At 39.0% G+C, this 25052-nt stretch overlaps 1 protein-coding gene across 1 annotated transcript; it reads right to left on the bottom strand.

Moving 5' to 3' along the window:
• Nucleotides 1-23418: 23418 nt before the first annotated feature.
• Nucleotides 23419-24826, bottom strand: LOC115756309 (protein IRX15-LIKE-like). The gene has a single exon (XM_030696023.2). The coding sequence runs from the start codon at nt 24691-24693 to the stop codon at nt 23749-23751; it is 945 nt and encodes a 314-aa protein (XP_030551883.1). The 5' UTR covers nt 24694-24826; the 3' UTR covers nt 23419-23748.
• Nucleotides 24827-25052: the final 226 nt, after the last annotated feature.

The following is a 25052-nucleotide window of genomic DNA, read 5'->3' on the forward strand; positions in this document are numbered from 1 at the left end:
CCCTTGCAATTGAATGACAATCAAAGTCTCCATGGCTCGAGAAATTCTTAAACGTGATATTAATCACGGGTCGATACGCGTAACTCCTAAAAGCCGCCTGTTAGTTTGAGATACGCTGAAATTTCAATTGATCGAGATTGATCGCGAATCGAGCTTCAGAATTTGACGTCGGACCTTCAGAAGTTTCAATAATTAAATTTTTGGATGTTTCCTCATCCAGTGTACAATTTCTTCGCGGTTCGCCCCGAAGGGTTCAGGAAATTACTTTTTTTCCCTTCTTGACCTTGGAAACCCCAAAAATATCTAGCTCAATTATTATCCTAACCTTATACTAATAAATTTTGGTCTTCTTCTCCAAAAATTGAAGAAAATACTCTCTCTCTAGCTCACTCTCTCCCCTTGGCCGAGATTCCCTCTCTCCCCCACCTCCATTGCCAAAAATTTTCCAAGCCCTCGGCGGATTCGCCTTGGATCGCCGGAGCTCGACTACCGCCGTGAACTACCGGGAACCGCCGGATCTTGTGGGTTTTTAGCCGAGCAAAGGGAGTTGCCGGAGCCGCCGGATTGAGATAAAAACTTCTCTCGTTTTCTCATCGGAAAACTTGCTAAATTTGTGGTAAGTTGGTCCCTAACCTTAGATTAGGTATCTAGGATGCTAATAGACTTGAGATTGAGTAGATTTGGGTGAGAAATTGGTTGGTTTTGCTCATTTTCATGCCTTGGCCGAGAATGAGAGGGAGAGGAGAAAGAAAAAATGGTGTTCTTGCATGAATAGTGATTTTACATGATTGTTAATGGAGGGCTAGGATTTGATCTTGACTTTCATGCTTTAATCCGACAACCCATATCGAATCTTCTTTAGGAAGAATAATCTAATGGCCAAGATTTATTCCTGCTTAGTATAGATTAATTGAGTGGTGGAGATTTATTGCATGTGGGGATATTTTGATCGAACGACCCAGATTAATTGCCACGTTAGTATAGTTTGATTAATTGGTGCATATTAATTGTACGTTAGTGGAATTTCGATCGGACGGTGGCTAATAATTGCTATGTTAGTATAATTCCGATCGTGTGGTGTAGATTAATTGTTGTGGTAGCCGGAATTAATCGTGTGGCCCGATTGGCCATTGGTCTTGTGTGACCTAATCGGGTGGTCCCGATTTATTAATTCTCTAACGTGAGTGAATCATGTGGTCCCGATCGAGTATTGATATAGCATATTTAAATCGAGTGGTCTCGATTGGGCAATTGAGGAAAATTGGAGAGATCGCTTGGTCCCGATCTTTTGTTGGAGAAAAATTGGTGAGACCGGATGGTTCCGATCGCTAATCAAGAAATTTAGCGAGGATCGGGCAGCGAAGATTGTTCGATCAGAAGAAATTAAGAGATCGTGTGGTATCGGACGAACGATCGAGAAATTGTTATGGTATATGGTCTTTACGAGGATTATTTGAAAGGAAATGTGGAATTTTTACCCCGAGGCGTGATGACGCGGGGTTCGTATTTTATAAGACCATATGTTGCCCGAGGCGTTATGACGTAGGCTTTGTTATTATTATTTTACCCTGAGGCGTTAAACGCGGGGTTGTGTTTATTATTTTATCCTGAGGCGTTAAACACAGGATAGTGGCCTGAGGCGTTATTACGCGGGTCCGTCCGGTTATAATATAGCCTGATGCGTGAAACGCGGGCTTTGGATCCACGTAGAATATTTATAATGGCTTGAGGCGTTAAACGCAGGCATTTGAGTAATGTGGAATATTTATATGTTAGCATGAGGTGTTAAACGCAGGCATTTGAGTAACGTGGAATATTTATATGTTAGCTTGAGGTGTTATTACGCGGGTCTGTCCGGTTATAATATAGCCTAATGCGTTAAACACGGGCTTTGGATCCACGTAGAATATTTATAATGGCCTAAGGCGTTAAACGCAGGCATTTGAGTAACGTGGAATATTTATATGTTAGCCTAATGCGTTAAATGTGGGCTTTGGATCCACGTGGAATTTTATATGTTAGCCTGAGGCGTTAAACGCGGGCTGTGGAGCAACGTGGAATATTTTTATGACATTCCAAGGCGTGGAACGCTGATATGAGAGTAACGTGGAACTTTTGGAAAATGTGTGGTAATTTTTGGAGAAAGAATGGAATATTCTGGAATTTATTTGTGAAATTTTTTATTGAAGAAGGAATTGTTGGGAATTGCTCACCTAGGACGTGTCTGGAGGCACTAGCGCCCTAACCTAGGATTAGGGATTTTCTTATTGAGATTTATTCTCACCCCGTTGTGGGATTAACATTTTCAGGTCTCAAGTGATGGATCATGTGATCGCCATGGAGTGACATCGGAAGCCATCTTTGAGAGGAATTAGATATTAAGCTCTATTCGGATGTGACCTTTTGTAGCATTAAGAAATTGATAATTTTGTATTGTCTGCTTTGACTATGTAGCCAGTTTGGTGAATACTAAGAGTGGTACCATCCTTCATCCTAAGTCATCTCTGTTTATAATGAAAGCCAAAGCCTTAGGTTCGACTTTTGTAAAGGATACGTAGTTATGTATATAAGTCTTTCTTTTACCGTCCCAAGTCATCGTATTGCTATTGGTATCTGTACGGGGATTTGTTTCTGCTTCCGCACGTGTTGTTTTCGTTGGCCTTTGGATCCTGGAGAACTGTACACAGTCGTGGCCAGAGGGGATGTTAGTGGGCTCGTGGGGTTCAAGTCATGACAAAATAGAATCTCTATACTTTGCCAACCCCAAGATGTGCGTTGCCCCCTATCCGCGTGCCAAAAGTCTCTATTTGGAAAGTAGAGACCTTTGAGCAATTGACCCCAAGGGGAGTTGGAGTTATGGCCTAAGCGCCAAGCTAGTTTTGCTAACATTGCTTTGTTGAAGTCCAGCAAATCTTGAAATCCGAAGCCACCTGCGTCCTTTCTTGTTTTCAGCAGTTCCCACTTTTTCCAGTGAACGCCAGCTTTTGTCTCATTCATTTTCCACCATAATTGTTCTATTTTCTACTCAATCGCCTTGCAAACTAATACGGGGATTTTGAAAACTGACATGGCATGTTGTCGAAGAGCTTGCACCACCGTTTTAATCAAGATTTCTTTGCCTGCTTTTGATATTAATTTCTCCTTCCAACCTTCCAGCTTTTTGCTAATTCATCCCAGAATCCAGGAGAACATTTACTTTTTTGTAACGCCCCAATCCGAAGGTATCCCGAGGTATTTTCCAGTTTTCTCCAAAATTGGCACTCTCAACTCCTCGGCCATATTTTCTTTAAGGTTTTGAGGGCAGTCTCTACTAAAGAAAATCCCTGATTTGTTTAAATTAATCTGCTGTCCTGAAGCCATGCAACATTGATGCAGAATTGATGCTAAGTTTTAGCATTCCAACACCTTCCCATCCAGAAAAAATACCGAGTCATCTGCAAACAACAGATGGGAAATAGTGCACCACCTATTGAGTTTAATATCCTTTGTGCTACCATCTTCCATTCCTTCCTCATGAGTGAAGTCAATACAATAGCCACCAAGATAAAAAGATATGGGGATAAAGGGTCCCCTAGCCTAATTCCTTGAGAAGGCACAAAATATTCAAGAGGCTCACCATTTATTTTAAGGCTAAATGATACTGTACTAAACGCTATGCATTATCCAACCGATCCATTTCTTGTCAAAGCCAACTTTACTTAAGCATGCCTCTAAGAACTCCCATTCCTCACGATCATAAGCTTTTCATATCAAGCTTCAAGACTGCCCGAAACTTTTTCCTTCTTTTTCGAACTCTGATTTGGTGTAATACTTCCTGTACCACAAAAATGTTGTCTTGAATTTGTCTTCCCCCAACAAAAGCACTTTATTCCTCAGCTATGGTATGTGGCAACAATTGGTTGAGTCTATTTGCTAGCACTTTAGCAATGATTCTATAGCTAAAGTTTCATAAACTAATAGGGCGATATTGATCAAGCGTCTTAGGGTGTGGGAGCTTTAGTATCAGGAAAATCTGGGTTCTGTTCAGTCCAAGCATCTGAAAAATTCCTTGATCTTATTGAAAATATGCGGCTTTAATACATCCCAATTCTGTTAGTAGAAGAGGCCATTTAGTCCATCTAGTCTCGGTGCTTTAGTGGCCCTAAGTTGAAAAATAGCCTGTTGAACTTCTTCAATATTCACCTCAGCTAGCAATTTCCTCAGTAACGACCTTGGGGTATTGCTCCAGAATAGGGGAGAAATGACGACATCCCTCAAATTGGTAAAGTTACTTAAAATACTGCACCGCAGCTTGTTTAATCTGTTGTGGTTTAGATATCCATTCGTTGGATGAGTCTTTAATCATTGATATTCTGTTTCTTTGCCTTCGCTGGATTGTGGTAGCATGGAGGAATTTAGTATTTTTATCCCCCCCACCGTAGCCAATGCATCCACGATCTTACCCCCCAATACATATCTTCTTCCCTCCACAAAAAATCAATTTCCCCTTGCAGCTACTTCACTTTCTCTCTCTCAAAAGGCCTGTGACTTCTATTCATATGGTGTTGGAGTTCCTGTTTCAGCCAGTTTATTCTTTCTTGCCCATTTCTAAAAGCTTTCTTGCTCCATCTAAATAAAGCATCAGTGGTTGCCAACAACTTCCCCTCCTAATTTAGTATTGGGAATATTGCGGTATCAGATCTTGTGTATTTTAGGCATCTATCACTAGCCTAATTGGAGCAAGTTTGAAAATCTTTCAAACATACTCAAGATATCAAAAATATTTAAAATGTAAGGACTATTTGGTTTAGCATTTGGGGCTCTAAAGTCTCTTAGCCAAATGCAAATAACATTTGGTTCTTTTTTGCACAATTATGAGAAAATGTAACTGCATTTCCAAAGGCTCCTAATGGCCTTTAGCTCAAAGTAGCACTTGAGGTACTTTGGAAAGTTGCATTTTCGGAATGCAAATAATTTTTTTCTTTTAACTTTGTCACCTCCATCTGTCGCCACCATCTGCTGCCCGCCACCGCCATCCACCGCCCTCGCCACTCACCACCGTCGCCCATCAACCGCCGCTTGCCACTCGCCGCTCACTACCTCCGACCTTCGATCGCTACCCGTCGCTAGCTACCCATCGCTCACCAGCGTTGTCCGCCACCCATCGCTCACCACCTCCCGTCGTTGCCCGCTATGACCCGTTAACCGCCGCTCATCGATCGTACCTCTCGCTTACCACCGCTCATTGTCACCTGTCGGCCGCTACCTGCCGCTTACCACCACTACCCGTCGACTAGCCACGGTAGGCGGCGCCCACCGTGGCCGGTCGACCTCCTCCACCGTTCACCACCTCCACCCGCCGCTCACCACCATCGCTCGTCAACCGCCACCTGCCCCTCACCACCGCCGCCCGTCGCCCATTGACCGCTACCCGTCATCGCCAACCGCCGCTCACCTTCGCCACCCACTGCCGCTGCCTACTGCCACCCATCGGCCGTCAGGCATTGGCCGACGCAAGTAGTTTAAATTTTTTTTAATAGTAAAAATACTTTACAAAGTGTATTTTTATTAAACAACATCTACGTCAAAGTTCCTTTCCAATATATTTTTAAAATACACATTACCAAACATTACTTGCATTTTGAAAATCCTCTTTAGCCCGAAGATATTTGCATTTTCTCAAAGATATTTCCCCAAAGTTGAATCAAACAGGCCCGTAATCAATTAGGAAAATTTCCTAATCCGCAATCGCATATATGGAAATAAGTCTAGCTATCGGGCTTTAGATAGAATTATTTTCATAGCGGGTATTTCAAATTTTAGAATCGATCCATCAAGCTTTAAAGCGAAACTTAATTCAAAAGATTTAGCAGTAATTATCTCTTCATTAAAAGATTTGCAATTTGAATTTAAATCCACCCATAAAAATTGAAAACCACAAAAAATCAGAAAATTCAAAATAAAGAAAATAAAAAAAATCATTCATGTCTTATATCTTTAATTCATCTCACAAAATCTAAAAATAAAAATAAAAAAGATTAGAAAGACATGGTTTCTTGAAAACCACGTCTTATCGCTTTTTAGAAAGATAGGATTTTCTTATGGATTATGTTCAATAAATAAAATCTTTTGAATCCATTCTATTTTTTTAAAAGACATAGACATAGGTCAAACAGATTTTCTTAAAATTTTGAGAATTAATGAAAATTAAATCCAAAAACTTTAAGATAATCTTGAGCCAATTCTCTCTCATTTTCATTTAATTTTTAATTTCAAAAATACATAATAAAAAATACAAAAATATTCACAAAAGGAAAACCCAAAAATTACACTCTTCAAAAGCACCTTTGAACTTCCAGTCAAAATTCATCAAAATTGCCAAATTGAGCATTTTTTTTTATGAAATTAGTACCGAAAGAGCATTAATTTAAAAAATTAATGTAACCAAGTCCGGAACTTAAAATCGTAGAAGTAATTTAGTTTTTCCCACTAATTTACTTAGGTTCCTAATCGACCTACCAAGAAACGATTAGTGGTGGCTCCGAAAATTAAAATCTTTTGGCTAATGATCATTTGAACCTTAAGTTATAATTTGGTAGAACTTGAGAGAGTTCGAGCTAAGTTAATTAATCTAATTAATTAATTTAGTAATCCATTAACTTAAGATTGAAAAACCACATTTTTAGGTCGCGATAGTTTGGTGTTCTGGATTGGGCAATGAAAGGGTTTCTCTTCGGCATGTCGTAAAACCACACAGCAAACATTAGCCTTGAGGGTTGTCAAATGTCAAGCATAGACAAATTCTTTCATGGGTACTTACCGATTGATGATAGAAACATGGATATTAAGATATCTCTCATTCAGTAGTTAGAAATGCTTGGTTTTTTGCTCATTCTTTTCTAGGAAGACAAGGTAAATTATCGAGCCGGAATTTTCATTGTCAGAATGCCATTTAAACATGTCTTTGAAACCCTAATGATTTTCCAATTAGTGCAGATCATGCATGCAATTAAGCTTTGCTTGGAAATAAAGCTTTAAAGAGTGTAGAACTATATCCGACCTGGCTTGTTTACCTATTGTTTCTTGCAATTATAGCATAACACATACACCTTGTTCGAGCCGATGGGTTTTTCTATCTTTTAATTAACATAGAAAAGTAACATATTGTAATAAAAAATTGCAGGTTCTAAGTGTCACGGGTAGAAGTATGTCTGAAATGACTCCTACTCCTATGATGAGATATGTAGTGTGGGAACATTTTAGACGACTTCTTAATCCTAATGAACCAAAGGCTAAATGTATATGTTGAGGGACTCGTATTGGTTGTGTTAGTGGTCATGGGACTAATGCAATGCATCATCATCTAGCTAGACGTAAGAAATATCCATATGGAAACATGGAGAAAAAGCAAAGAAGTGTCTCAGGTCAACCTATTGGGTTGGTACTTCATCTAGTTCATGGAAATTTGACCAAGATGCTGGTAGCAAAGAATTAGCAACCATGTTTATTCTTGGTGAATTGCCTTTCAAATTTGTAGAGCATGAGGGATTTCGATGATTTGTGAATAAAATTCAACCAAACTTCTTAATCCCGACATGCAACACATTGAGGCGTGAATGTTATGATTTATACATGGAGAAAAGAAGTACATTGTAGAGGTATTTCTCCAAGACATCTCATAGAGTATGTCTAACAACCAACACATGGACTTCTTGTCAAAATATGAGTTATTTGTGTCTCACTGTTCATTTTGTGAATGACGATTGGAAGTTGCATAAGAAAATTATAAATTTTGTCAAATTCCGGGTCATTCTAGCGAGATGATAGGAAAAACAATTGAGAAATGCTTGACAGATTGGGGGATTCAAAGAGTTTTTCTATCACTGTAGATAATGCGAGTTCAAATGACTTAGGAATTTGGTATTTGAAAAAGAGATTTGACTTTTGAAACCCTCTAGTATTGAGAGGTGAGCTACTCTACATAAGGTGTTGTGCTCATTTATTGAGCTTGATTATGAGAGAAGGGTTGAAAGACATAACCGATTCCATTATGAGAAAACGTTCGGCTGTGCATTGTGTGAGGTCTTCTTTTGTGAGGTTGAGACTGTTTAAGGGTTGTATTAAACTAGAAATAATTGAGTCCAAGAGTTTTCAGGTTGTCCGAATTGTCGTCTTCTTTTGAAATTTCTTCCTCTTCTAGCCATTTTCTTGAATTTTCTGACCATCAAGGCTAATTCTTCATCATCTTCGTCCTCCTCCGAGTCTACATCGTTCAAATCATTTATCTTTGTTTTCAAAGCAATTTACTTTTTGCCTTTGGAATCATCCTCATCATTCAATCTTTCGGATTCATAGGATGTCAAGGTTCCTACGAGCTCATCGACAAATAGAGGTGATATTCTTGAAGTTTCTCGAATTGTAGTATTTTTGTTACCCCACTCCTTTGTTAATCCCCTCATAATATTGTTGACACTTTCAATTTGTGAAATCTGCTTACCATTGTAGGTTAAGCCATTCACAATATTTGAGAACCTGTTTATCATGTTAGAAATAGGATTCGTCAGGTTTTATTTTGAAAGATTCGTATCTTCCAAGAAGAATATTTGTTTTCATCTCCTTGACTATATCGGTTCCTTCATGAGTAACTAAAAGGTTATCCCAAATTTCCTTTGGTGTTTCACGAGAACAAACAGGGTCATATTGAGCCGTATATAGAGCATAGTAAAATGAGTAAAGTGCTTTAGAATCCAAAGCTTCTCTTTTGGATATTTCGATGGAGCAGAGCTTTTGTTCCTCCGAGGCTTTTTCTTTTGATAAAGAAGTTGTAGGGTTTGCTTCATTTTGCACAACATCCCACATTAGTAGATCTATAGACTTGATTAATGCTTTCATCTAGTTCTTTCAAATGTTGTAATCTTTTCCATCAAAGTATGAAGGTCGGGTGTTGCATTGACCTTTCATAATACCTGCCCTAAGAATGCTAGCCATTGAAGATCGTTACCTTAGAAGTACACACTTCGAATAACAAGCATTAGATTCTGATACTAATTGTTGTTTGGCTAAGCCTAACACCTAGAAGGGGTGAATAAGTATTTTTAAATTAACTCAAATAAATAATGTGAAATTAAAATAATCGAGTTTAATGGGAGCAAATGTAATTAGCAGAATCATGCAATGCTTCTACTAAATAGTAAATATAGTCAAGTAGATAGTAAAAGACAATGCACTAGATATTATAGTGGTTCGGCTTTTGGTAAGCCTACATCCACTCTCCCACAGTAACAATCTACTTGCTGGATTTCACTAAATAATCAAATGAGAGATTATAGATAGATGTGATTGCTTGAACACGGGCACTTCCAACAGTAGCGAGATCCGCCTCTACTAAGGCTATCTCACTCTACACTCTTCACTTTGTGATACACCTCTCACAAGACTTCAAGTAAACCATTTTATCAAATAAAGCTCTCTTGGAATAAGGATGATGAATTCTTGATCTCTCTCACTAGTCTTCGAACTTGGTACTCTTTATACTCCTCGTCTTCCACTCTTCTCTCTGGACATAACCACTCCGAGGATCAATCTCCAAAAACTAGCCGTTTGTTGATTGAAAAATAAAGATCACAAGCCATTAAGGTGAGATCAATCAGAATTTTGAGAAGATTTATTCGCCCATACAAACAAATCATAAAACCCCTTAACTAAGCATCTAACAAAGATAATTGTCTAAGGGGTGATTGCCAATCAATCAAGACTCTTTGAATGGAAAGTCCTAAGAATATCTTCGAGATTGATTAGTCAATCAATTTAATTTAGGAAAGAAATCCTAATCAGATATTTGACCATTAGTGAGGAAAATTTAATCTGCTAGGATAAGCAAGAATGAGATTGATTAAATAATGAGGATAAATCAAAGATCAAAATATATCTTGTCATGATTCTCGTATCAATCTACCTTTGCCACGAATCTTGCTTCTATCAGAATAAAGACGTTAAGAACAAAAGGCATAGAAATATATTTATGGTGAATCCTCAAAGTATAAATCAAAGTCTTTCAATAAAGTATGATAGTTTTGTTTCCTTTAAAATCAAACATAATTTCCTAACATTTGTTACAAGCCAAGATTTCCAAGGACACGTGTAATGTCATGGAAGATGAGAATACAACTGCATTATGGCACAAGAGGCTTAGTCATATAAGTGAGAAAGGTATTGGTTTGTTGGCTCAAAAGGGCTTACTCTCTAGAGTGAAGAGTGCAAGCCTTAAGAAGCATGCACTTTGTTTAGCAGGAAAACAATGAAGAGTTTCATCCGCCTTCGAGAAAATCAAAGAATCCAGAATTGGCGCATTTAGATGTTTGTGGTCCAATAAAAGCACTATCACTTGGTGGTGCAACCTACTTTGTAACTTTCATTATGACCATTCGAGAAAATTATGGGTTTATTCTTTGAAAACAAAAGATCAAGTGTTAGGTGCATTCACGTAGTTTCAAGTTTCAGTTGAAAGATAGACTAGCATTCATTCGGATAACGATGGTGAGTATATTGGATCATTTAATGAATATTGTAGGCAATAGGGGATTCGACATCAAAAGACACCTCCTAAAATACCTTAGTTAAATGGCATAGCCGAAAGAATGAATAGAACATTGATTGCGAGAATCAGATGTTTGAGATGTAAAATTACCAAATTCCTTTTGGGGTGAGGCTTTGAGTACAATGATACATGTCATCAACATATGTCCCACTATTGCTTTGGATGGTGACGTTCCAGGACGAGTTTGGTTTGGAAAGGATATTTCATTTGACCATCTAAAGGTATTTAGCTGCAAAGCTTTCGTTCATATTCCCAAGGATCGGAGGTCCAAGTTAGATGTCAAGACACCGTTAGAGAAAATCTCTTACGATGTTTTGAAGATAACAAAATAATCAAAGGCTACTAATGTGTTTATTGGTTGAGTAGAACCAGGTGAAAGAAGTACAAGCCGCTATGCAGATGGGGGTATTAATGTAACGCCCCAAGGTTATGAGTTATCTATCAATGGTGAACAAGGCATTAAGCATAAAGATGTCTACAAGTTTCGGGTGCCTAAGTAGAAGATGAACAAGCCTAGAAAGGGAAGTTCGGTAAAGCTTGGAAGGACCTTGGATAGATGAACAACCAGGTAGAGCCGCAATTGCCAATAAAAGGACCAAAAGATGGAGCTCAAGATATTGCATCTAAATTATGCATTTAGAAGACTGATTTGTTTATGAAGACTATTCTGACACAAGAAAGTATTTAGATATAGAAGACTGTTTCTACTTTTGAAGTATGTTTTTAAAGATTGTTCAGAAGCTGCGAAATATATTGAATCCAGATCTGAAGACCCACGTCCGACATAAGTCCATTGCTGCTAAGGTATTTATGAAAGTTTGTAATCTTTGATTGATAGGATTATTCTATAGCATAATTGATAGAATATCCTTGATTGGAAATTACCTTCCATTTGACAAGAAAACTTTTATACTTGAAGAACTCCACTTATGGAAATTGAAGATTCAATTGTATGGGCGATCGAATCCGAGGGGTTCAAATTCAACACCAACGGTCACCAAATCTCCCTAGATACAATCTCGTTCAATCAAGATTGATAGCGTCCAATCAACGATTGAAAGGTGATCCTTTGAAGACATGTCCAACAGCTAGTTTGGGGGTGAATGAGTATAAAAGGAGATCCATGGCGCTACTACGGTGTAGGATTAGAATCATAAATTTCAAGGTGTTAGAGTTATTCATATTCACACTTATCTTCATGAGCTTTATACGACAATCAGTAAGAGGCTTTATACGAGTGATTGAGAAAGAATAGTGTGATCTATCAAAGAGACTATCATCACTCGTTGTAAACCTCCATTGATTTATCTAGTAGAATCCAGCCAATCGACAGTCAGTATGGAAGAGTGGACGTAGGCTTGATCTAAGCCGAACCACTATAATCGTCGTGTGCTTCTCTATCTAAACTCTTATCATTGTGTTTGATAGAATATTGCATATTGGTGTTCATATTCTAAATTTGCATATCTAGAAATTGCATACTCGTGTTCGGAATCAAAACCGCTCGTATTCATATTCGAATTCTATGTACATTTGGACTCGATTATTTTAATTTCACATTTTCCAGTAAAAATTATTAAAATCACCTATTCATCCCCCTCTAGGTGATATTGCTAGATACAACAATTGGACTTTGAAGAAGTTTCCTTATTTGACGCTAACATAAAGGAAAGGATCCATATTTTTGGATACCAAAAGGGAAACGAGTTTATTACAAAATTTTCTACGAGGAAAGATTGATTGCAAATCAATGCAGATCATGATGCAATCGAAAAAGGATCTTAATGAGGAATATTTTCTAAGAAGAAAAGATTATTCTCTCCTCCACAAGAAACGATCGCTTCAAGCATTTACGTTTCTTTTGCAAACATCATTAGTAATATATTCTCGATATGTATATGAGATTGGTACTTAAGAAAAATACTATTTGATTTTGAAAGATTTCATTGATATACACTTATATATATATATATATATATATTGATATTCTTGCTATTATCTTAAAAGTATATTTTAGAATTGGCAAGTTTAATCCGCAAATCAAAAGAAGGTATGAACGTGATATTCTTCATATTTTACTTACAAAGATTATTATCTCTTCTACAAAAAACTGCAAGTTGTAAAAGAATCTTTCCATACGATGTTGGAAAGTTCGCTCATAATCCGAAGAAAGATGTTTGGAAAGTTTGATACAAACATTGGAGGAAGATTTCATAATATTTTGGGAGTATCGGAAATTCTCCTCATCGCTTACAACTCTCGCAAATCATTGAAGGCATATCAAAATATGTTGAGAAGCTCTTAAAGTATTATGTGAAAGAAGTTATTCAGACTCAGGGGGAGTTTTGGAAGAAAGAAAAAATTCCCTTCTCAAACGCAGGGGGAGTTAGAAAAAGTGCACAAGGATGATATTATTGTGGATACTCGGATTAGTCCTTGCATCCTTGAAATTGCAACCGAAATGGAAGTCAACCATATTATGGCACTTCCATTGACCTAAGGATGTCCGCCATTTTCGAGTTGCTCAAAGAATATAATGCTACTACAAAGAAAAAATCATAACGCAACCCGGTGATAAAAGCTACTTGCAAAAGTTGTCTTGATGACAGGAAGAGAAGGAAAGAAATGATCAGATTCAAAGGGAGTCTCCCGATCAGATTTAGGAGGAGATTATTGATCAGATTCAATGGAAGATATTAAAAAACTATTCAGAAGGATGATATTCCTTGAAGACGCAACTGAAATGGAAATTGTATCACTATTCGGCCTATGATTATTGATGTTCCCAAAGTTCATGAATCTATTTCTCACACTTAGGAGGATCTTCAAATTGAGGGAGAGAATCATCTCAAAGAAGCAACAAATTGAGGGGAAGCATTGATCAAGTATGGGAAAATACTATTGAACTTGAGCTAATTTCAATCCCAATCTTGATTGCTATTCAGAAAATGGAAGAACAGATAAATTTGTGTTAGAACTTGCTAAGTTCTACGCAATCCGGTTAGTACATCTTTCATTTCCCTTACTCTTTGTCATTACAAATCTCTAATCTTTATTATCATTTTATTATGACAAAAAGGAAGTGAAATTTATTCATGCTCATTTGATATATGTTCGATGACGTACATGATAATTGATTTAGAAATCATGAGCTATATCGCATATCTTCTATGTTCGTTTATACGTGTAGAAGATGTTGCTTCTGAAAATATTATGTGAATACGAGCTTTTTTGCATCTAAGCATATATTCTCTATGTAGTACCCTTTCTTTTATTATCGCTTTTTGCTTATGACAAAAGGGGAAGAGAATATAGATATGCATATGTGTTGAATATTGAGATGCGATTATGTTTTTATATATTATTATGCTCAATTTATCTGTTATCTCCTAATAACTTATTTGTTTATCTTAAAGTGGAGATTGCATTACGTACCTATTTTGCCTTGATCTAAGTTCTTATTTTTGGAAAATAAGGATATTTCATTTACTTTTCAAGTATATACGGTGGAATATCATTGAAATAAGTTTGCACATATGCATATTCGGAGATTGTTTTGTCATCATCAAAAAGGAAAAGATTGTTAGAGAAAATCCCTTATGATGTTTTGAAGTTGCCAAAATAATCAAAGGCTACTAATGTGTTTATTGGTTGAGTAGAACTAGGTGAAAGAAGCACAAGCTGTTTTGCGGACCGTGTATTAATGTAACGTTGGAAGGTTATGAGTTATCTATCAATGTTGAACAAGGCATTGAGCGTAGAGGTGTCTACAAGTTTGAAGTACCTAAGTAGAAGGTGAACAAGCCTAGAACAAGAAGTTCGGTAAAGCTTGGAAGGATCTTGGATAGATGAACAACGAGGTAGAGCCGCAATTGCCAATACGCTTAGAAGGACTAGAAGATAGAGCTCAAGATATTGCATCTAAATTATACATTATGAAGACTGATTTCGTTTATGAAAACTGTTCGGACACAATGAAGTGTTTAGATACAAAAGATCGTTTCTTCTTCTGAAGTCTGTTTCTAAAGATTGTTCAAAAGCTGCGAGATATATTGATTCTAGATTCTCAAGACCCATGTCCGATATACGTCCGTTGCTGCTAAGGTATTTATGGAAGTTTATAATCTTTGATTGATAGGATTATTCTATAGTATAATTGATAGAATATCCTTGATTGGAAATTACCTTCCATTGGACAAGAAAACTTTCATATTTGAAGAACTCCACTTATGGAAATCGAAGATTCGGTTGTATGGGCGACCGAATTTGAGGGGTTCAGATTCAACACTAACGATCACCAAATCTCTCTAGATACTTTCTCGTTCAATCAAGATTGATGGTGTCCAATCAACGATTGAAGAGTGATCCTTTGAAGACCTATCCAACGGCCAGTTTGAGGGTGAAGGAGTATAAAAGGATATCCATGGCGTTATTACGGTATAGGATTAGAATCATAAATTCTAAGGTGTTAGAGTTATTCAGATTCATATTTATCCTCATGAGCTTTGTATGACAATCATTGAGAGGATTTGTAAGAGTAATTACGAAAGGATAGTGTGATCTATCAAAGAGAGTATCGTTACTTATTGTAAACCTCCATTGATTTATCTAGTGAAATCCAACCAATCGGCTGTCAGCATGAGAGAGTAGACATATGCTTGATCTAAACCGAACCATTATAATTGTCGTGTGCAATATTCTCTATCTCTAAACTCCTATCATTGTGTTTGATAGAATCTTGCATATTGGTGTTCATATTCTGAATATGCATGCCCATAAATCGCATACTCATGTTCGGAATCAAAACCGCACGTATTCAGATTCGGATTATATGTACATTTTGACTTAATTCTTTTAATTCCATATCTTCTAATCAAAATTATTTAAAATCACATATTCACCCATCTCTAGGTGATATCGCTAGATACAATAGACACAAGAGTGCATCTTTCTTGGTTCCGGTTATGATGAATTCGGCTACAAACTTTATGATCCAGTTGCAAAGAAAATTGTTATAAGTCGAGATGTGGTATTTGTTGAGAATGAGACCATTTGGGATATTGAGAAGATAAAGAAAACAAATTCCTATGATTCTAATATGTCAGTTGATACTAGCTCAGTCCCATCTTTTGAGTTGTAGGGACAGTTGCATGATTAAGTTGAAAAATGTGTTCAAGGTTAGACTCCGGATCAGCGGGTTTAGGGTTAGACTCGGAATGATCAACGGGTTCAAGATCGGACTCGGGGTGATCAGCAGCATTCATATGGCATTGATACTCAAGATAGTGTAAAATTAGCTCTACTAACCACAGATTTGAGGAGGTCTACCTGAGACCGCACCTTATCTACTAGATACTCTTCTAGTGAGTATGTTTATTGACAAATGCAGGTGAACCTGAAAATTCTGAAGAAGCAGTAAAAGATAAGAATGAGAAAGAATGGTTCAATGCAATGCATGATGAGATGAAGTTATTGCATGACGATCATACTTTTGAGTTGGTGGCACTACCTAAGGACAAAAGAGCTTTGAAGAACCGATGGATTTACAGATTGAAGCAAGATGAGACTACTTCGCGTCTTTGATATAAAGCCAGATTGGTTGTTAAAGGCTTCAATCAGAAAAAGAGAGTTAATTATGATGAAATTTTCTCACCATTGTGAAAATATCTTCAATTTGAGTTGTTTTGAGTATGGCAGCTAGTCTTGATCTAGAGGTTGAGCATATGGATGTGAAGATTGTTTTTTTTTTTTTTTCACAGTGATTTGGAGGAAGATATATACATGGAGCATCCCGAGGGTTTCCAGTTGAAAGGTAAAGAAAATTATATTTGCAAACCGAAGAAAAGCTTATATGGCTTAAAGCAAGTGCTGAGGCAATGTTATAGAAAATTCGAGTCTTTTATAGGGGAGTAAGCCTATAAGAAAACTACTTCTGATCATTGTGTGTTTGTGCAGAAATTCTCTCAAGATGACTTTGTTATTTTGTTGCTCTATGTGGATGATATGCTTATAGTTGGTTAGAATGCTTCAAAGATTGACAATTTAAAGCGAGATTTGAGTGAGTCTTTTTGATGAAAGACTTAGGGGCTGTGTGACATTCTGAAATCCGACCCTTTTGAAGTAATGAAATGTCATCGATGTATTTCAGTAAATCTCGCTCGGAATTGATCACTCTTGAGTTAACTAACCGAAGGGGAATGGCTAACTGGGAAATGGGTACGTGGACCTAAGAACTTGACCATGGATCGACAATTTGGCCATAAGGGTTGTCGAGGGAAGGTTTAGCTATTATAGGCCGATCTAGGAACGACTAAGGAACAAATTGCTAGCGTTATATAATTGGATCGCGGGTGATTCCGTTTGACCACAGTATAATTTGTGAACGTTCCTAAACCGTTTCTCGACGATCGCGTCCTTCGTAACTAATGATTGACCCTCGTAATCACATGACAACCAAGGTCGCCATAGCTTGAGTATGATACGAATCATAAGGTCGATACGCGTAACTCCTAAAGAGCCGCCCGTTAGTTTGAGATAAACTGAGTTGCAATCGATTGGGATTAGCCATTAATTTGGACTTCGAACTTGGGCATCGGACTTTTAAGGATCACAATATGAATATTTTGGACGTCGCCTCACCAAAGTCAATTAAGTTTACGGTTCGTCCCAAAATGATTAGAAAAGTGAGATATTGATGGAATTAGAAATTACTCTTTTACCGTTGGATTAGAGCTCATTCCTCAAGTTAGATTAATGGCAAAGTAGTCTTTAGACTTGAGTTGGATTTACAAGAGTGCCCCTCTTGTTGTTATTTGCAAGAAGCCAAAAGTTTGAATTATTGATGTGACTCCCTAGACAACTCTCCTTAAAACCCTCAACCATCTAGTCTACTAAGCCCCCCCCTCAAGTCAAAAGCCTAGTCTAAGACAACCCATCACCTCAATCTCTCATTCTTTCTCTTGGCTTTGGGAACAAGCTTTTGAGAAGCAAGAGCTCATTTTCACTCTCCCTTTCTCCTTTCTCACCACCATCTCCTTCTTGTTACCTTGTCCGTTGGTCACCGGGATGCCTCACCACCACCACCATCGACCACCCTCCTCCGCAAGAGCACCGTGAGCCTTGAACCGCCGTCCGCGAGCCGTTGAGAGCCCGCAAAGCCAAGCCAAAACAGCTGCTGCCCTTCACTGGAATTGTGGACTTGTAGGGCTGTTCTAAGGAGTTTCTTGAGTGGTTTCAAGGTAAGAAACTCCATATACCTCGCTTAGTATGTTAGACAACTTGTGGAAGAAGTTTGGAGTGGATTAAGAGGATTTAAGTGGCTGACTTCAAGCGTTTTCCTTGGACTGAATCAGCCCTCAAATCTGTTCCAGATCTGGTCGTGAAGTCTTGCCGCCCCTTGGTTGGCTTTTCAAGCTTCAATCTTGTGGTAAGTTACTCTTAAACTTAGTCTAGGACTTTAGGTTACTAATGGATGGTTTAGAATTGGATTGGTAGGATTTTAGGGTAGTTTTGTATGAAGAATGTGTGAAACCCGAGAGACCCGTTAATCCCGTTTTTCAGCGCGCGTCGAAATTGAAATGGCTCGTTCGAGTTCGTCTGGAGTCCGAATTGAGCTCCGTTTTCTCCCACACGACCGTAAGATCATGAGGAACATGATTCTGAGTTTGGATTGCTCAAAAAGAGATTAGAAAAATGTCAGTTTTTCTGAGAGTAGGTCTGGATGTAGAAATCAGTAGGTGGATACCGCCGAGGATGCATGGACGCGGTTAAATTAACTTACTTGTCCTATATGTGTTTAGTCTTGAGGTGCCCTTGTGGATTGATTACTTATCGTTATTATGTTTGGCTATGGTTTGCCAATGTGAATTGAGCATTTGGAATTGACTAGCTAAGTACCTTGTATTCGGTCATGAGGGATCGAAAGGATCGATTGGCTGAATTGATAAATTGCTCATAGTATGTTTGACACTATGATGTGGAACATGAATGAATTGATGTGTTTGGGGCATAGTAGATGAACCATGAGATGTCCTTTGTGGTTGTGCAATTCATGTTTGCTCGAACCCATGCTATGGTTAGTTGGCATGGCTTGTGTTGGTTAGGTCATGATTGACCTTGAATTCAAGTTTGGCTAAGCGATCGAATTGATATTTATATGTGATCACATAATACCCTGAAGCGTGATACGCGGGGAATAGAATTTATCTTGAGGCGTTAAACGTGAGATAACGACTTGATGCGTGTTTACGCGAGTCTTAATATTTATAACGACTTGATGCGTGTTTACGCGAGTCTTAATGCTTAAAATGGCCTGAAGCGTTATGACGCGGGCACTTGGCAATTTGATATCAATGATTGGTATGTGATTGAGATATACGATAGGAAACACCTTTTATGATCTTGTGATTTGTGAAATGTCCAAGTACGAAGCTCGACCTTAAAACTGTAAAGTATGACTTGAATTACGAACTTCTATCTTATGTTTGTAGTGTGCTTTTGTCGTTTTGCTTGTTGAGCAATTGTCCCTTTGGGTAGAATTACATGTTTTAGGAATTATCCGGAGGTACTACTGGCCTAGTCTAGGTTTAGGAATAACTTGCTGAGATTTATTCTCACCCCGTCGTGGGATAACAATTTTCGGGTCCCAAATGATGAAGTTCCATAACCGCCATGGATTGGCTTTTGAAGATGCCCTTTTTGAAGTAGATGAACCGTTAACCTTACCCGATTGTACTTCTTTTTGTAGTCTTAGAGAGCTGTGTTTTTATATTTGGGGTTGTGTTCGCCCGTATAGCTCTGTAAGGTTAAACTTCATCTCCCTTGTTTTATTAAGAGAAGTTGTATTTTGAGAATTATCAAGTAGTAACTTTTGAAGTCAATTTGACGTTTTTAAGAAATGTATGGAGTAAGTTTTAAATCCCCCTTTTACATCCCGAGTCATTGTATTTCATTCTGTTGCATGGAGTGTAGTTCTCGCTTCCGCATGTGCTTATCATTTTAGGCTTAAGTTCGTTGCCGTTGGATCCTTGGGAAGTTTATAAATTTACGGCCCGTGCGGGGTGTTGGCGTGCTCGTAAGGTTCGGGGAGTGACAGGCTGGCTAAGCAAATTCTTGGTATGAGGATCACTCATGATAGATAGGCAAAGAGGTTATGGTTATTTCAAGAGAAGTACATAGAGACAATACTTCAAAGGTTCAAAATGGATAAAACTAAAGTGGTGAGTATGCCTCTTGCTATACACTATAAGCTTAGTCATAAATAATGTCCGTCTAGTGAGAAAGTTCTGAAAGACATGGAAAAAGTTCCTTACGCTTCTAAAATGGATAGTTTGATGTATACAATGGTTTGTACAAGGCCAAATATAGCTCGCACAGTTGGAGTAGTTAGCCTTTTTATGTCAAATCCAAATGGAGAGCATTGGAATGCATTGAAGTGGATCCTAAGGTATCTCCGAGGCACTTCCAGTTTGAGACTTTCATTTGGGAGTGAGAAGCTTATTCTTGTTAGGTATACTGATTCGGACATGGCAAGAGATGTTGACACATTGAAATGTACTTCAGGTTATTTGATTACTTTTTCAGAGGGAGCTATAGTGTGGCAATCAAGGTTGTAAAAATGTATTGCCTTGTCGACGACAGAGGCAAAATTCATCGCAGCATTCGAAGCATGCAAGGAATTGCTTTGGATGAAAGAGTTCACACGGGAACTTGGTTTCACTCAAGAAAGGTATATTTTACTTTGTGATAATCTAAGTACTATACATCTTACGAAGAATTTCATTTTTTATGCCAATTCAAAGCACATTGATGTGAGGTATCATTGGATACGAGAAACTTTAGAATCCAAAGGGTTAGGACTTAAGAAAGTACACACAGAAGATAATGCTTCAGATATGATGACAAAGGCTCTCACTAGAGAGAAGTATGAGTTTTTCCAGTTCCAGGCCAGCATGGATTTTTGTTGAGTTTCTTTTTGTATCAAAATCTCCCTCAATGGGCTGGAGGGGTGATTTGTTGGGCCGTTTAGGCCGGGCCAACCTATTTGAGTCTCTTTCTCCTTATTATTTTAGAAGTTGTGAGCTTGGTTTTGAAGCTCTCAGCTTCTTATTATATTGGAGAGTGGCTATCATACCTAGGGGTAGCAAAAGTGTGAAAAAGGCAGTAGTTTAAGCGTGAGAAAGCAGGATTTTTTTGGGAAAAATGAATCTGTCCAGCGATGATCAACTCGACGATCGGAAGGCCATCCATGATTTGATCGGGCTGAAATTTTATCAGCGGCTTCGAGACTTATTGGTCTTAATTCCGAATGGTTGGATCGTGTTTTGAAGGTGTCTACTGCATTTTTTGTGGGTGATTCATACCACGTTTTTGGAATTTTTTTTTTTCATCCATTTTCTCTCGTTAAATGTGATGTTGATGCTTGCTCTTCACTTATAGTTTTGGGATTTTAGTATTGTTAAAATCGGTGAGGTTTTGTACCTAAATTATCAATAGTGGAAATTTGGGTAGACTTCGTGAATAGTCCCGTGGTTTTATCATTCAAATTGGAGGAGTTTTCCACATAGAAAATTATTGTGTTATTTTTCTTTTGGTTCGTATATTTTCATTGGTTGTGCTCATTTACTCACTGGTTTAGTTAAAGAAGGAAATTTATCCACTATTTTTCCCAACAAGAAGGAGTTCCACATCGAATGCCTAGCATGGATAAAAAGTAAAATGGCATTTTAAGATACCAAGGATGAGACATGGATGGTTACTTCTCTTGGCTATTTGGCTAAAGATGAAGTGAAAAGTTAGTTTTTTTTAGTGAAAGGCTTTTTAAAATGGCCGTCACGTGTGTCGCCCATGTGTCGCATGTGTCTCGTGTCCGCGCCTGTCGAGTGCATCGGTGACTCTTAGGTTATAGGTGATTTTACCAATATGATGTATTTCAATTTCCTCTTTGATGGAAATACTCCTTTTGGTAACTAATGGATATCTCAATACTTAGATTATTATAGATAATTATGATATTTTCCTATGTTAAAGATAAATATGATATTTGATTTGATTCTCCATATCTCTCGGATTACACATACGTCAGCGTCAGTTGGTTTTCTCTAGTTAGCTCTATTCAAGTCAATATAAACTTTTAACTGATGTATGAGATTATCCGAGTAGCGGCCAATGTACACAAAAGGCCTCGTGCCTCAAATGTTTGTTTCTGAGCTATTCCCTACGTTTCGCCTCTCTTTGCCGGGAAATCGAGGACGTGGCAGTCAAATCCGAGCAACGGAGTGCGATCTAACTCGTGATCGTTTCTATACTTTCCACTTTGCTCCCATTGCGGATCATTTGAGCCTTTGGTTGAGGGAACTCATCTTGTGGCTTCTCGACTGGTCACGTCTGTAGACTCATCTTTTTTGCAAAATTGATGCAATCAATCGCAGCTCATTGAGAGGAAAGCTAATATTTGTAACCTCACGAATCATTTTGTATCTTTTCAAATCGACGGGAATGCAGATCTCTTAAATATTTCACGCGTAGATCTCTTTATCTTTTTATTTTTTTTGTTTTTTTTTTTTTTTGGTGGAAGCGTAGATCTCTTATCAAGATCACATTTTTATTCATCATCTCCTCCTTCTCTTTACGTCATTCTCATTACCGTTCATCGAGTTCTCTCGAGCAGCAATCCTTTCATGAGTTCATGTCGTTCTCGAAGCTCGATCTCATATTTTTCCTCGAAATAATGTCGGACCTGTTCCTCATAAACTAATATTCCTTCTTTCTCTCCCTTTAACTTTTGGAAACACGGCTCGAAATCCTGAACTTTTCAACCTATGTCCGAGACCTTAATTACTCTGATTAAGCCATCCTCGAACTGAGGTCGTTGAGAGCATATATCAAAGTTACCCCTTTCTAAATTGAGAAGATATTCGTCCGACGAAAATTGGCATTGATTGCTATGGGAAAAACAGCTCAACCCTTTGCAGAGGAAAATGGAGTTTCTAAACTTGCAGGGACCACACTCCGTTTGGCGGTGCACACCTCACATAGGATCATTGCACATGTTCCTTCCATGTTTCGTGCCTTGTGTTCGGGTTTCTACGTTGCTCCTTAGTTAGTTGTTTAGTACGGGACGAGACCTATAAGAATTTTAAGCAAGTCAGCAGGTCAAATTAGAGAATTGTAAAGCCATGGACATTTCTCTCCCCGAGAGAATATGCACAACTCAGCCTTAGCGATTCTTTCTTCTTCCTCATTAGGGATCAACTTCTTCCGGTGATATTACGGGTGGTGTGATGGTTACATGGAGAGCCATTTTATGAAAATCTCTCGTGAAATGTCCTAAATTGCAAGATATACTTTCTAAAATTACTCAAAACACCCAAGTGTCGGTCCCTACTGGCCCCTCTTCTTGCATTATGACCCTAGGATGAGTTCGTCGATAAGTGGGGATATGCCCGGTACACGTGTACCATGAATTAGTGGAACCAACTGTCTTATAAAATTCGAAATAGTTAGGTGGCACTTCAATTGGAGTGCTTAGTTTACAACAATCCCGAAATAAGCCTTCGATAATTAGCTCAACGAGAAAGAGCTCCAACATCTTCCCTTCATCTCCTGCGATACGGTCAGACCCTGCCGGTTAATTTCCATTGCACCTGTTGACTTTTTCTCCCTTGAGGCAGCTCTATACCTTCTCCTAAAGTGGCGTAGGAACAACCAAAACACATGATTGCCAAATGATTGGCCTTCTCGTGTTTCAGTGCAGGCATCAAATCGCGTTGACCTTGTACCCCCCACCACAGAAGAATTGGAAAAATAGAGAAAAAAAAAATCATTGGAACGCCAAAAATGTGCAATGAGAAATTTCTTTCGCGAGAGATTACAATTCGTGTAGGATGAAAGGTTGCGTTATTCCCAAGCTTCACAAGTGGAAAATGAAAGAAAGAAAACCCCCCAAAATGTCTAAGTTTTGATAGAATGGAATGAGGATAAATAGCCAGCTTTGCCCTTGCATCTGCTCTCTCTCTCTCTCTCTTTCTCTGTGGACTGCACCAAACGAATGACTGTAGTCTGTGGCTAGGCTTCATGAATGATGATGGCAACGAAAGACTAGGTCGACGAACTTACTTCTCTTTTTGTTCTTTTGCCCTTTTTTTTGGTAAAATTTAGGACGACGATGGAGTCTACGATGAAGCTGTCCGATTGTGGCCACAGAACTGGAAGCTATTGGCGTCCATCCTCTCCAGCACGAAATGGCCGATCATGTCCGTTGATCCGACCCTGTTCTCTCTGCACAAGAACTCGTCCCCGCAGATCTTCTCCACGTTCCTGTAATAGTCGTGCAGGATCACGTGGGTCTTCGGGTTCCCGCCCTTCTTGCTCCGGGCCAACACCCCGGCCGTGAATATTGCCGACATCCTCCCCGGTGCCTCCGGCCAGTCCCCACGCGGCCCGTCTACCAGGATCACATCCCAGCTGACCTCGTACACGTGGTTCGGGAGGTCGTTGATCCCAAGCCGGCACTCCGAGAAGAGCAGGTTCTGCACGGGCCGGCACTCGCCCCTGACCTGCTCCTTGGCCGACGCGATCAGCTCCTTCATCTCGCTCATCTTTGTCGTGTACTGCACGTCGTACGCGTCAATCTCCGGGTGCCGCTCCTCGACATAGGCCGCATAGTACCGGTTCTCGTCGACGAACACGGTGCGGCCGCCATGGTTCAGGGCTTTCCACAGGAGGGTCTCGTGGGTGAGGCCAAAGACGAGGAGGTTGCACGGGGCGGCGCACTTCCGGAGCACGTCCGATATGACTTTGACGTCCTTGTGGGACATGTGGTAGGTGTCATTCGATCTTGAGGCATAGTGGACGAGGGCGTTGATGACCGTGGTCGGCAAGGGCACATTGGCAGCGGTGGCGGAGGCAACGGAGGAGCCGGCCTGGTTGTTAACCGAGGCAACTCGTGAGGCGGCGCCGGCAACGATGGATTCCCGGGAGTAGATTAGGGTTCCAAGGAAGGCGAGCGTGAAGAAGGAGATGAGGGCGAGGAGCCATAGCCGGTTGGAGCCGCCTTGCTTTTGGATGTAGGGATGGAGGAGGATGAGCTTTGTGTTGTTGGTGTGGTTGCTCTTCATTCTTGCACAGAGAGAGAGAGAGAGAGAGAGAGAGAGAGAGAGAGAGGCGACAAGGTTGATAGAACACTATGCGATAGCTCTGGAGGACTCAGGATGGAGATTCTTGAATCCTGGGGGAGAGGTAAAGGCTGAAGAAGGTTGGGGTTTGTGAATTTAAAGAATAGGGGGGAAAGCTAAGAAACCGAAGAAAGTGTGGAAGCAATGTGGAAATGAAAACATATGTTGGAGGTGACACCACAATCAACTTCCATATTATATTCTTCATGAATGAACATGGCCCTTTTAATATATGATTGGAATAGTCAAGATTGGCTTGGCAGGGCCGGATTTTACAATAAAATAAAATAAAATAAAGACAA

Source organism: Rhodamnia argentea, chromosome 11 (assembly GCF_020921035.1).
Source record: "Rhodamnia argentea isolate NSW1041297 chromosome 11, ASM2092103v1, whole genome shotgun sequence".
Lineage (NCBI taxonomy): Eukaryota > Viridiplantae > Streptophyta > Magnoliopsida > Myrtales > Myrtaceae > Rhodamnia > Rhodamnia argentea.

Coding starts and splice junctions, on each gene's coding strand:
- LOC115756309 (XM_030696023.2), bottom strand. CDS start 24,693: ATGAAGAGCAACCACACCAACAACACAAAGCTCATCCTCCTCCATCCC.